The 13791-nt window shown below is 32.8% G+C and overlaps 1 protein-coding gene across 31 annotated transcripts in view; it reads left to right on the top strand.

Moving 5' to 3' along the window:
* The window catches only part of LOC145249546 (uncharacterized), a 517983-nt gene that overhangs the window by 267899 nt on the left and 236293 nt on the right, over positions 1-13791 (top strand). For 27 of the 31 annotated variants that reach the window (XR_013863546.1, XR_013863545.1, XM_080111217.1 and 24 more), the window contains exon 5: positions 7052-7087. The exons of the other annotated variants lie outside the window; for them this stretch is intronic. Coding sequence is in view for 25 of the 27 variants with exons in the window: in XM_080111217.1 (XP_079967343.1) it covers positions 7052-7087 (36 nt within the window). In the remaining 2 variants the exon portion in view is untranslated. The remainder of the gene's footprint in view (positions 1-7051; positions 7088-13791) is intronic. 31 annotated transcript variants of the gene reach the window in all.

The following is a 13791-nucleotide window of genomic DNA, read 5'->3' as shown; positions in this document are numbered from 1 at the left end:
CAGTTCGTCAGAGCATTCACTGTTAAAGTACTTGTAGAAAAGGCAGAGGGATGCAACATTTCGTCGATGGGACAGGGGCTGAAGTTTAGATGACAGTTCAAAACCTATCAGATTGGCGACTCTCTTCTGAACCTTGTCTAGGAGCGAGAGACTAGTGGCAGATGCACCAGCCCAAATATAACAACAATACTCCATACATGGGCGAATGGTGGCCTTATAGAGGTATAGGATACTTTCGGGCGTTAGTATTTTTCTAGCACGGTAGAGAGAACCTACCTTCTTCGCAGCGGTCCTGGCGATATTCTCGATGTAATTGTTCCAACTCATGTTTCCTGAGAGCGTTAGGCCGAGGAGTTTGAAGGATGTACTTTCAGATAAAGAGTCATTGGCCATTGCTATTGGTGGTAGAGAAGGTTTCTTGTAATTATTGAAGGAAACGAGTTTAGTCTTGGCAGCATTGAATGTGACCATCCATTTATATCCCCATTCTACTGCAGATTCAAAAAGTATCGCAAAACAAAAACAAATAACATATATATGTATATGTGTGTGTGTGTGTGTGTGTGTGTGTGTGTGTGTGTGTGTGTGTGTGTGTGCAGACAGACAGGCGGACAGACAGAGACAGAAAATCAGTTTTTATGATTTTTTGCTATTTTAGTAGTAATCAAGACTGATTTTGATCTCGGTAGTTCGTATTAAGTTGTCTCCCTTTATTTATTAAATATGGCGGATTAAGACACAATATTATCGCTTATTCATAAAATTTGGTTTTCTTAGTTTAAAAAAAAACTACTTGATCAATTTACGTGATTTTGGGAATATGATATTTTCGTTCTGTGACGGTATAGCATAAATAGTTTTCTTTGTATTTGTTTTGAATTATGAACGTGCACTTAATTTCTTAATTTGTATTTTTGGTTTAAAATGAATGAATATAATTTAAATAAATAAATGATTTTTATTATTATTTATTTTCAAATAACTTTATAATTTCTCGATTATTTTCAAATAGAATTTTGAAGTCTACAGATACATAATTGGCTTCATGGTCTATAAATAAGAACTAATTTCACAATGAGTTTGTTATTATATATTATTTTTTATTGGAATTCTTTGAGATGAGTAGTTTGTGTATTTTTATTTCTCTATTTCCGGACTGTTATCCTCATCTTCATAGTTGTTGAACGTGCTGAAACAACAACAGCAACAACAACAACAACAACAGCAACAACAACAACAACAACAACAACAGCAACAACTATGGAGTTCGTTATTCTTAAACTTGTAGTTAAATTTGAAGTGTACAAATAAAATGATTTTTCAAAAAAATGGCGCAAATGAAATTTTTTAAAAAATTACAGTTTAATTAAGCAATTGGTATTCTTTTTTATTATTATTATATTTCTACCCAAAACCAATCTAAGGGCAATAACTCTGACCATACTATGCATTAAAAATTTACAATATGTCACTTATTTAGATATTTAGATGTTTTCTTGGTACTTGTACAGTTTAGTCAAGATATTAAAAAATGAAAATATCGAGAAAAAAAGGTTATATTGTACGTACCTGTTTTGGACTGAAGATCTCCGAAAAAGAATTTCATTTAATTTGATCGAGTAGTTTTTATTTTACAGCAGAAAAACACGTTTTTATGAGAGCGCGTTGAAGTCAGGCATTACGAAATTTGTTGGACACGCCAAGGGAGATAACTCCAGTTAAAGCGTCGACACTCCCTCCTCCTCCTCCTCCTCCACTTTATTACTAGCTTTTCTTTCTAAAAATCGAACCTTTTGCTCGGATTCATAACAAATTGTTTTTTCGCTGTAAAATAAGAACTACTTGATGAAATTAAGTGAATTTTTTTTTCAGAGAACTTCAGACTATAACGAGTACGTACAATATAATTTTATTTCAATATTTCATTTTCTAATGACTTGACTAAACTGTATAAGCGCCGTTTTCTTAAACCCCAACGATTTCTTTTACTTTTGGTACTTACGCTATTTTTTATTCGGTATAAATGTCAAGTTAAATTCAATTGTTACGATATCTTTGATTATTAAATTGTTACGTGAAAATACAGAATAGACTCGGCAGATGTGTATTTCAGCGGCGTAAATTATTTGACAGACAAAAATTTACAAACATTATTTATTTTTATATAAAACGCATTAGGCTGAAATAAATCCCGAAAAAATTTAATTTTTATTATTTTTTTCAACATTTAAAGTGAATGTACGACAATCTAGGCTGCTATCTGGCCACCAATGTCCTACCAATAATTTTAGTGCGTACATTATTGTTAAGACATTGGTGGCCTTTTTTTCTTCCCCCCCCCCCAAATTATTGTTTTTTGGGGGGGGGTATTTTCATGGGACCATGATTTTTGGTGTCTATGTTTTATTTAAAAAAAAAAAAAAAAAACAGTAATTTGGGGAAAAAAGAATATCAATATGAAAAAAAAATGGCCACCAATGTCTTAACAATGATTTACGCACATGAAGAAGTGCACATTTAGAAAAAGAAACAAAAAGAACGATGGCCAAAATCATAGTTCCATGCAAGAGCGTAAAAAAGGCCAAATTTGGCCTCAAAAAGGCCAATCAGGCAACCTTAGAAAGGCTAAATTTTCAAAACAAGATAGCAGCCTCGATTGTTGTACATTTAGTCTCGTAAAAAAATGTTGAAAAAATAAAAATTAAATTTTTCAGGTTTTATTTCAGCCTTAGGGTCTAATAATGTGTTTTATATAAAAATAAATAATTTTTATAAATTTTTGTCTGTCAAATAATTTACGCCACTGAAATACACATTTGCCATAGACTCTTTAAGTCCTCCTTCCTCATATTTAGAATAGGTTTTTAAATAATAACGTTATTATTTCCGTACAATCCGTTTTCGCAAGTACTAAATATTCTGTGAAAAGTACTAGGCCGTAAGGGAGATTTTATGTCAATTCGAAATTTTAACGGATTAGTCTAAGGGAGATAAATCTATATTACTAAGAATTGTTAGAAAAAAAATTATCCCCCCCCCCGTCCACTACTTCATTTGTAACGAAGTTTATGCCGTTTATAACAACAAAAAGTAAAATGCGAGGATATTGTTATTTTTCTTAAACAAAACCTAACATTTTTCACTTCAGTAAAATAGAGTTACCTCCCTTAAACCATTCATAATTGGCGATTTGTCCACTTGGCCTATTCATAAATTCGTTCTTAAATAAATACTTTTTTCCATTGTATAATATTTGGAGCGTTGATTTTTTTTCTAATCAAACCAAATCTAAGGGAGATAATTCTACCTTACTATTTCCTATATTAACATTTTATTGGCGAAAAGAAAAATAAAACACTGATATAAAGAGTCTGGCTTTGTAAATATTTATTCATGCTGCTTTATCAAGTTGTATTAAAGACAAAATGCATGGGAAATTCGAGAAGAAAACTTCTTTATATAATCATTTCATTATAAATATTAATTTTTAGCAGACAAGATTGAAGAAAAATAAACTATTTAAAACAAATAAAATGTTTTAAGCAAATAAGACATTCTCCCTTTAATGGAACTTGAAATTCGATCGAAAGAAATTCTTACTTCTGTTAGAATTGTCACCGAAGTCTAAAAACATGAATAATTTATCACATCGTCTACAAAAAAATATTTTCCGTTTGCCAAAGTACAGAATAATAAAACTATAACAGATGAAATATACACACACTACAAATTAACAGCCAAGATATTGAGAAAACATTTCAACTGAAATAACGGACGATTATGACGTTAATTCCTTGTCTTCTGTTTTAAAGGTTTACATTTCGTTATATTTAGGATCAATTTATTACAAATAAATGAATAAATAAATTTTTTTAAAAACATACTATTAGGAAAGATTACTTTTTCACAATGTTCTTGGGAAAATAAAATCAACGTTTCATTTTTTTCTTTTGTTTCGTATATATATATATATATATATATATATATATATATATATATATATATATATATATATATATATATATATATATATATATATTCAGCTCTGTTTAGAGGTCAACCCTCCCAAGCTTTACCTTCTATCTGAGAAGTAATCACGCAATGTTCCGAGGATGCTCAGGCATTTTTGTAGGCCAGAGAGCGTTTATCCTAGTGTGCTGGCTTTTCAAATCCATACTCAACCTTGTGTCTAACCTCTTAGCAAGAAGGGCAATAATATGTTTGCAACAAATACTGAAGCAGTAAAAAAGTTAATAAACCGAAAATTTCTTGATTAAAAGATTTGACTTCTCCCATTCAATTTGTCTTTAATATTAATTAGTTTGTTTTTTTTAATTATTAATTTAAAAATAGTTTCTTTCCATATTTGTAAATAATGTACATGGCGTTTGGAAAATTGGTGGCATAACTTCGGGATTATGTTCTATATGTGCTTTGTTTCCAATCGAAACAAATACTGATCAAGATTCATATCGAAGACATACAATGTGCAGTTCGTTTGTTATTCACCTTTATTCGATTTGTTGTGTTCTGTTATCTGAAATAGAAAGGACCAACATTCGCAGGATACTACCTGGTCACCATGTTGAAGAATCTCCTGTCGCTCAGTTGTTTTTGTTTGTTTGCTTTTTGGTTTTTTGTTTTTGTTGTTTGTTTTTTTACCTTAATTTTCTGAACCCCATAGCTTTAATGTCCGTTAGGTAGCGTTTTGTTATGGTTTCGTTATGGTATGTAACAGCACCAAGTTTATTTTACGTGTGATCTTGTCACTGGATAGTGTTTAGCTGAATTTCTGAATTTTTTATAAGAATTTATGATTTGTGTTATATTTGGATTAATCAGATTACAGTTTTCATCTTGAGTGTTATTATTATTATTATTATTATTATTATTATTATTATTATTATTATTATTATTATTATTATTTAAACAGCAATGTAAGCTCTGACCTTCTTCAGGGTTATCTTGTCAAACTCATGAACCTTTCTGTTGAACTCAGGAATCAGCACCGAATTTCGAACAGGCTAACATGCCCTCAGTCATGATAGAAGTAATTCGCAATTCTATTATTCTGAGGATCGAACTTTCTTGCGAACAACTCTAATATGTATTTTGTGGGCATCAAATCTATTCTTGTTCTTAGATGCACATTTTTACCATAAGTAGTATAAATCTTTATTTATCACTACAGATTATATGTGTGTGTGTGTGTGTGTGTGTGTGTGTGTGTGTGTGTGTGTGTGTGTGTGTGTGTGTGTGTGTGTGTGTTTAGGCAGCATTTTTTTTTCTCTATAGCATATTTCATTAAATAAAATAGACTTTTTTTTTTTTTTTGTCTGTTAATTCTATTTTTGATCCTTTCCAACTTCCGAATAACAGTCATAACTTCTGGCAGGAACTGGCTGATGTAATCACCATATTTATCATAAGTCCGAGTATTTTCCAATCCTTCAGGATTCATCGTAAGGGATAAATTAATCTAACTGGTTTTGAACAGTTTATATACTTTTCCCCTCTTTTCGTTTCTTCCTTGGTTATTTTTTAATTTATTTCAAGGTTAATTATTTTATTTTATTTTATTTCATTTCATTTATTTTTATCTATTTTTATCATTGGTTGACATTGATATATATATATATATATATATATATATATATATATATATATATATATATATATATATATATATATATATATATATATATAGATGAGTAATATATATATATATATATATTACTCATCTATAGACTGTTTCGTTATGAGTAATATATATATATATATATATATATATATATATATATATATGTATGTATATATATATATATATATATATTACTCATCTATAGACTGTTTCGTTATGAGATATATATATATATATATATATTACTCATCTATAGACTGTTTCGTTATGAGATATATATATATATATATATATATATATATATATATATATATATATATGAGAGAGAGAGAGAGAGAGAGAGAGAGAGAGAGAGAGAGAGAGAGAGAGAGAGACGCAACATAATCCTGAAGTTATGCCCTCAATTTTCCAAACATCCTGTATATACATATATATGATGAATATATTATGTCGCTTTTCAATTATTTGCTTTTCGGTGTCGGCATTTGTCTGCTACTTTATTTGATTATTTTCTTCTTTTAAATGAAAAATAAAGTCGCCTCAAAATCCTTCTGAAATGTCTGAGAAGTAGCAATACAAATGTAACAGTAAAAAAAAAAAATTGCTTAAATCTGCTTTATTTACATCTCTGGTGATTGTCCCCTAATGCTTCTGGCTTTATATGTATACCAAAATTTTAAAATTAAAACAGATTTCACCTTTTTGTAGGTTAATATTATTCAGATGATGCCACATCTTGAAAAGTTGTGTTTGATTATCATTTTTTATTTGTGTTGTTAACAATTCTTTGCCTTTAGTTCTAATGTTCTATGTCATTATGAGTTCGAATCTCACACGAGTCAGTTGTCTTTTTTTTATTATTTATTTATTTACTGATGTTATATTGTTCCAGTTATTTCCTTGCCGATATCAATCATAATTATGATCTTGAATTTATCTCCGGCAGCCTTGTAACTTTCGCTTCCTTTATTTTGTCCTTCAGTCCTCACAGTCCATAAGAGATTTTCTGATAACGGGGAAATAATTGCTGCTTTGTGGGTCAGAAACTATCCATAAACCATTTATTGTTTGGGTAGCTTTTGACCTTGAAGTGGTATTTCTACTTTTATCTCCTTACATCAAGTAGCTTCATGCTTTGTCTTGAGCGATTTCCATAAAAAAATCATAAACCTGCGTAGATGGGGTACTTTATCTAGTTTTAGATATTTTTAAGAATCATTTCATGATGTGGCATCATTTGAACATTTTTTTTTCAAGTCATCCAAAGATTTTGTCGTTTACCATTTATTAAAGTGCTTCCAATCAACAAACAAGGAATTAGATTTTTTACATCGGAATTATTTTTGTCTTGTGACAGGATTGAAACTCTATTGATTTTCCTTTCTTTTTGCAAAATTTTCATAATTTTAGGGACCCACAGGTCCACCAGGAATTCCCGGATGGAAGGTAAGTTAATAATCTTTTATTTTCATGTTGTATTATCACAAACAGTACATTATTAAATTCAAAGAATACTTAATAGATTTTTAAACCAAATACAATTAAAAGAGAAAGGTAGTTTTTTGTTGGTAAAAAATACGCGTAAGAAGGCTACAGCAATGCAGGAAATCAGGTTTCATTAATAAATAAACAAAAGAGAAAATAATGATAATAATAAAAAAAATATTGATAATAAATAAGGAAACATTATGTATTAATATATACAAATAACACAAGGACTAGAATATTAAACTAACTAGGCTTAAAAATAAGTCCTATTCTCTGCTTGACAGATCAACTAATTCCACTTCCGGTTTAATTATTACAATTCTTTTACGACATTCTTTTGGTTTCTTTCTTTTTGAAAAAAGACATAATATTCTCGAAATATTAAAAACTTCTATCATCCCGATTATATCAAACAGTAAGTCCATATTTACTGAATTCTATTTGTGATCGTTTTTGAAAAATAAATAAATATATGAAGATTAAAAAAAAAACTAAAAGACCTCCATTCATTCATCTGTTTTTATTCACACTCGATTTCTATTGCTATAGCCTTCTTATTACTGATGGGACGATTCCAATACTTTCCGGCCCTGTCGGTGGGGCATTAGAATACGCCGACTGCCCCCCTGCAGAGGGAAAAAGTCCCTCAATGGGGATCCTGGATATGACCTTAAATTATATCCAGTGGTGAGGCCCCAGCTTGTAGGCTTTGGGGGGTGTGGAGCCACCCTTTAATTACCATTGCTCCCAGGTCCACTCTGATCCGGAGTGGTAGTACCTGTTAGGGTCCCAACTATGGGTTAAATAGAAACCGACGTGAAAACAACAAATATATTCTATTAAAAAAATTTTTCTTCAAAATCTATGGATTCGGCATTAAATAACGCGAAAAGGGTTGATATGCCGTAAAACAAAAACAACCAACCAAGCAACCGTCCAATACTTTCCCCGATTCTGATACAATTCCCGATTTCGATACAATTACCGATTCCGATTCTTTATAAATCTCTAAATATTTAACTATATAGTTGTATTTTTTCTCTGATTACCGTAAAAACACACATATTAAATGTGTAAATATTTTCCTAAATATAAAAATATACTTGTGGGGGACGATCTATCGATTCTAGCATTACTGGTGGTTTTAAATCAATTTATTATTTCATCATTATTACCAGCAATGGAAGATTTTACTTTAAACAAAATCAAATAAAAAAGACAATTTAAAAAATCGTTTTGGCATCGGAAAATCGGTACAAATTTTTCCGATTTCAAGACCTTCAAATATTTTGATTTTTCTGTTTCCCGATTCCGATTACTTCTTATACACTCTTACATATTTTTGTGAAATAAAATGTTTTAACTTTAAGGTTAGCGCGAGAAATCGGCCCAACTTTCGCATATATTAATTTAAATATAGTTAGTAAAACAATTGAACAAATTTCTCAATTAAGGTTCCCTGCTCAATGTCTTTAATTAACACATTCTTTTCAAACCATTGCTATTGGTCCGTCTATCTTGGAGAACATCATCCATCCTTATATGCCATCCCTATTTTTGATGCCCCTCCCCCCTTTAGGTCCTACTCCCATTTATAAGAAGACTCTCAATGCCTCTGTTCAATCTCAAGAGACAATGGACACCACTATAAGGATAGCTGTACATGTAATTGTGAAACAAGGGTTGCGCAATCTCTAACTACATCTCTACTTGGCCTTCGGGACAAGATCAAATTGTAGTATTTGTTCTCCAGATGCGCCCGGCCTTTTGGCCGGGATCAAAGTGTAGTATCTGTTCCGGCAGATGCTGCACTTAAGATAATTTGTACCAGTCAATGGAGGGGAAACCCTCTATACTGGGACAATTATTATTTTTGGTAACCAGAGTGACCCCTTTTAGGGGAGCTGGTTTTTACCTCACATTAAAAACGGCCTTGTGCCTAATTTGCTCAGTGGGGGAGCAAATAAATACCATCTGTTCCGGCAGATACTGCAAGCTATGACTAGCTAGGACTAGCTATGACTAGCAAAGACCAGATGTGGGGGCAACCCCACATGCCTGACCTTTAACCAGCTCCCATTTCTCACCTTTCGGGAACTGGTCCCCTTTTTCCCTCCCCCCTCCCTTCACTCCTCACATTAAAAATCGGCCTTGTGCCTAATTTGCTTGGTGGGGGAGCAAATAAATACAATCTGTTCTCCAGATGCGCCCGGCCTTTTGGCCGGGATCAAAGTGTAGTATCTGTTCCGGCAGATACTGCACTTAAGATAATTTGTACCAGTCAATGGAGGGGAAACCCTCTATACTGGGACAATTATTATTTTTGGTAACCAGAGTGACCCCTTTTAGGGGAGCTGGTTTTTACCTCACATTAAAAACGGCCTTGTGCCTAATTTGCTCAGTGGGGGAGCAAATAAATACCATCTGTTCCGGCAGATGCTGCACTTAAGATAATTTGTACCAGTCAATGGAGGGGAAACCCTCTATACTGGGACAATTATTATTTTTGGTAACCAGAGTGACCCCTTTTAGGGGAGCTGGTTTTTACCTCACATTAAAAACGGCCTTGTGCCTAATTTGCTCAGTGGGGGAGCAAATAAATACCATCTGTTCCGGCAGATGCTGCACTTAAGATAATTTGTACCAGTCAATGGAGGGGAAACCCTCTATACTGGGACAATTATTATTTTTGGTAACCAGAGTGACCCCTTTTAGGGGAGCTGGTTTTTACCTCACATTAAAAACGGCCTTGTGCCTAATTTGCTACGTGGGGGAGCAAATAAATACCATCTGTTCCGGCAGATGCTGCACTTAAGATAATTTGTACCAGTCAATGGAGGGGAAACCCTCTATACTGGGACAATTATTATTTTTGGTAACCAGAGTGCCCCCTTTTTGCCTACTTTTAGGGGAGCTGGTTTTTACCTCACATTAAAAACGGCCTTGTGCCTAATTTGCTCAGTGGGGGAGCAAATAAATACCATCTGTTCCGGCAGATACTGCAAGCAAAGACCATATGTGGGGGCGATCCCACGTATAAGACCTTGGTCAATGTACGGGTAACCCTTCATACCAATTGTCACTATCCAGCTCCCCTACTCCCCGGGGAGTTGATCCCCATTTCCCCTTTACTCCTCACATTAAAAAGCGGTCTTGTGCCTAATTTGCTCGGTGGGGGAGCAAATAAATACCATCTGTTCTCCAGATGCTGCACTTCTATTTCTTGTTCTCTTTCGGTGGAGGAGAAATCCTTCACGACTGAGACAATTTTTATTTTTGTACCTTTTCTCCACGTTAAAAAACGACCCTGGTGTCTAACTCTGTCCCGTGGGGAGGCATAGTAAATAGGTACATCTCTCCTGAGTCGGTACTATTTGGTCCAGTGACAAGAACAGACCCAAGACTGATTGAAATAATGCTTAGATAAACGGAGAGCACAAAGAGCACTAGAATTTCCAAATGGTCCCCCATTTTAGTACTGATGAGGTTCAACATTATTTATATTTTTACTCATGTTCACCCCTTACAAAGCATATCGCCACTTGGACGGAAGGGGCTACTATTTGGGGCCATGCCTAGGAAATATTAACAAGATATTTGTTTATGTTACATTTAAACTTCTCTCCATCAGTACAGCCAGGGAAACAGGCAGCAGGAAGAGAATTCCGAAGTCTAGCTGTTCGAGGAAAGAAACTTTTAGAATAGAAAGCTTTCTGGCATTTAGGGACATCAACAGTGAAGGGGTGAGGCGGGTTTCTCGAGGATATGTACGTCGAGGAGGTACAAGTGAAACAAGTTCATCAGAACACATCCCATCAAAATATTTGTAAAACAGGAACAGTGATGCAACGTTGTGTCGATGGGACAGGGGCTGGAGCTAAGTAGATAAAGTGGGACCGATTAGATTGACAACTCTTTTTTGGACCCTATCTAAGAGGGAAAGACTTCAGTGATCTGATGGGAACGAGTGCGTTGACGTGATTATGTCATATAAGAAGAAGGCTATAGCAATGTAGACAATCGGGGTATTGAAGTGATGTGAAGTATGAATAAAAACAGACAAGCGAATAAAGGTTTTATTAAGAATAAAATTCTCCATATCTCTATTTATTTGTTACAATCAATCACGTATATAAATCAGTCAATAAGTCCATAAATATGCGATTAAGATCAATAAAATTAATTTTCAATTCATGCAAAACTGCTCACATTCACAACAGCTCCAGCATGCATGTTTGAATTAAAGTCCAACTTTTAGCTGATGAAGGGAATTTTTCCGAAATATTTTTTTTAATTATAAAAGTATGTTCAGTCATTGAAATATCACCATTTTCGTAATTTTTTAGATGGAGATTAATAATTTGGATTATTCAGACTACTATTCTCATCTTGGATTTTATTTTCACGTTTTGGCCAATATGTCCTCATATCTTTTTCAGGCGCATCTTTTTTTAACACAGAGATTTTTATGTCAAACTCGAGAATCTGTATGGAATTTCGAACTGAATTCTTTATTTGATACACAAAGGTAGGTTGTTCTCATTCTGTCAGCCTAGAGCCTTGGCATAATAAATAAAGGCATTGATTAACAATCAATTCTAAGTTACAGTCTTTAATCAATCCAAAGCATAATCCTTGATACAAGCAATAAAAACTGAGAATAACATAATTAACACTTCTGTCTGGTCATGGCTGATGGAACGAGAATAATTTAGCCTCGTGGATTTTATAAATGGTTCAATTTTAAATTTTGTATAAGTTTCCAAGTTCAACAGAAGTTCAAATTTTTTAGATGAGGATTTATAATCTGTGTTATTTAGATTATTCAGACTACTATTCTCATCTTGGATATTAGTCTCACATTATTTCAGCTGATGTGACATGGACACGTGCTGCAATGGATAAAGGTGTTACGTAACAATCATTTCTAAGTGACAATCTTCTGGAGAGTGAAGGTTTGGTTCTAATTGAGAATAACATAATTAATTAACACTTGCATCCAAATCAAGGCGGACAGGATGAGAACAATCTACCCTCGAAGATTAGATAAAAATGTTCAGCTAAAAATTCCATAAAAGTTCCCAAAGTTGACATAAAAATTCCCAACTGACAAACGTCGGTAGTTACATCTGATAGAAACGTTGTGAAAATAAAAACCAAGATCGGAAAAATATCTGAAAAACATCTTAAGTATCATGCAAAAATGTACGAAAAAATAAACATTCCTTTTGAAATGACGGTTTGGTAGTTTTGTTTTATGGCATATCAACCCTTTTTTGTGTTATTTCATGCCGAATCCAGTAAATTGTTGTTTTTGTTTTTGGTTTTGCAGAACATGATTGAGTTTTGCAAAAGAAAGAGAAAAGACAATAACATCAATGTATGGTACATTTTAGATAAAAAAAAATGTTATCTCTAGACACCCTGATCTGGTAGCACCAGTCATATGCAATGATTTTATTCAAGTTAAGAAAGATAGATAGATAGATAGATAGATAGATAGATAGATGGTGATGGGATGATTTCAATATATTACTAAATTACCGATTCCGATACAATTATCGGTTCCGATTCTATTTAAATTTCTAAATCTAGAGTTGTTTTTGTTGGAGAGGAGGGGTCTGACTACCGCAAAAACTAAAAACCCACGTAAAATGTGTATATATTTTTACAAATGTAAAAATACACTTATGGGTGTAACCTATAGAGTTAAGTTTCACAGGTTGTTAAAAATAAATAAATATTTATCATTTCATCATTAATACGAACCGTAAAAAATCAAGTTTTAAACAAAAACAAAGAAATATAAAACGTTTTGGGCATCGGAAAACAGACACAACATTTTCTAATGCCGATACTCCCAAAAGTTCAAATTTTTTTTATTCCAAATTCCGATTCTGACCAATCGTTCTAACACTAATATATATATATATATATATATATATATATATATATATATATATATATATATATATTTGTTTTATGTAAGCATTAATATGTCGCTACACCTTCATAAGCATGTTTCAGTCAGCTAGTTACAAGAAACTAAAGACCTCTCTTCAGGCGATACTCCTTATACAAAAGTAGAGGCGCCTTAAGAGATCTCTAGTTACTTGTAACTAGCTAACTAGCTAACATGCTCATGAATGTGTAGCAACAAATATGTAAATGCTTATGTAAAACTAATAAAAAGTATATTTTGCCCTGCTTCGGTATTGAGCACTCTTATATGTACCTCAATAAAATTCATTAGTCATGTTACCTCTGGAAAATGTTAACCTGCAATACTTATACATAAACGACAATCCAACAAAGTCTGATGGTATCGTGAGATACTGCTAGGGTGCTCCGGGTTAGTGGTAATGATGTTTCGGCCCTAAAAACTATGCCTGAACCCAGAGTCATCATCTGATGAAAGCTTGTTTAAAGCAATGCTTCTGTGCAAGCAACAGTTATTATATATATATATATATATATATATATATATGTATATATAGTGGAGATGGTAATTAATAAAAACTGAAGAAAGTGCTCAATACTGTTGTAGAGCAAATATGCGTTTTATTTTTTTATTACCATATCTTTCTGTTAAGTTACATTATTGTTTCAGCTACACGGTCGTTTTTTTTGGGTTTTTTTTGTCGTCTGTAGCGTCCTCAGAC

This window comes from Euprymna scolopes, chromosome 28 (genome assembly GCF_053919585.1).
Source record: "Euprymna scolopes isolate OS-2025 chromosome 28, ASM5391958v1, whole genome shotgun sequence".
Taxonomy (NCBI): domain Eukaryota; kingdom Metazoa; phylum Mollusca; class Cephalopoda; order Sepiida; family Sepiolidae; genus Euprymna; species Euprymna scolopes.
This window is presented reverse-complemented; position numbering and strand designations above follow the sequence as displayed.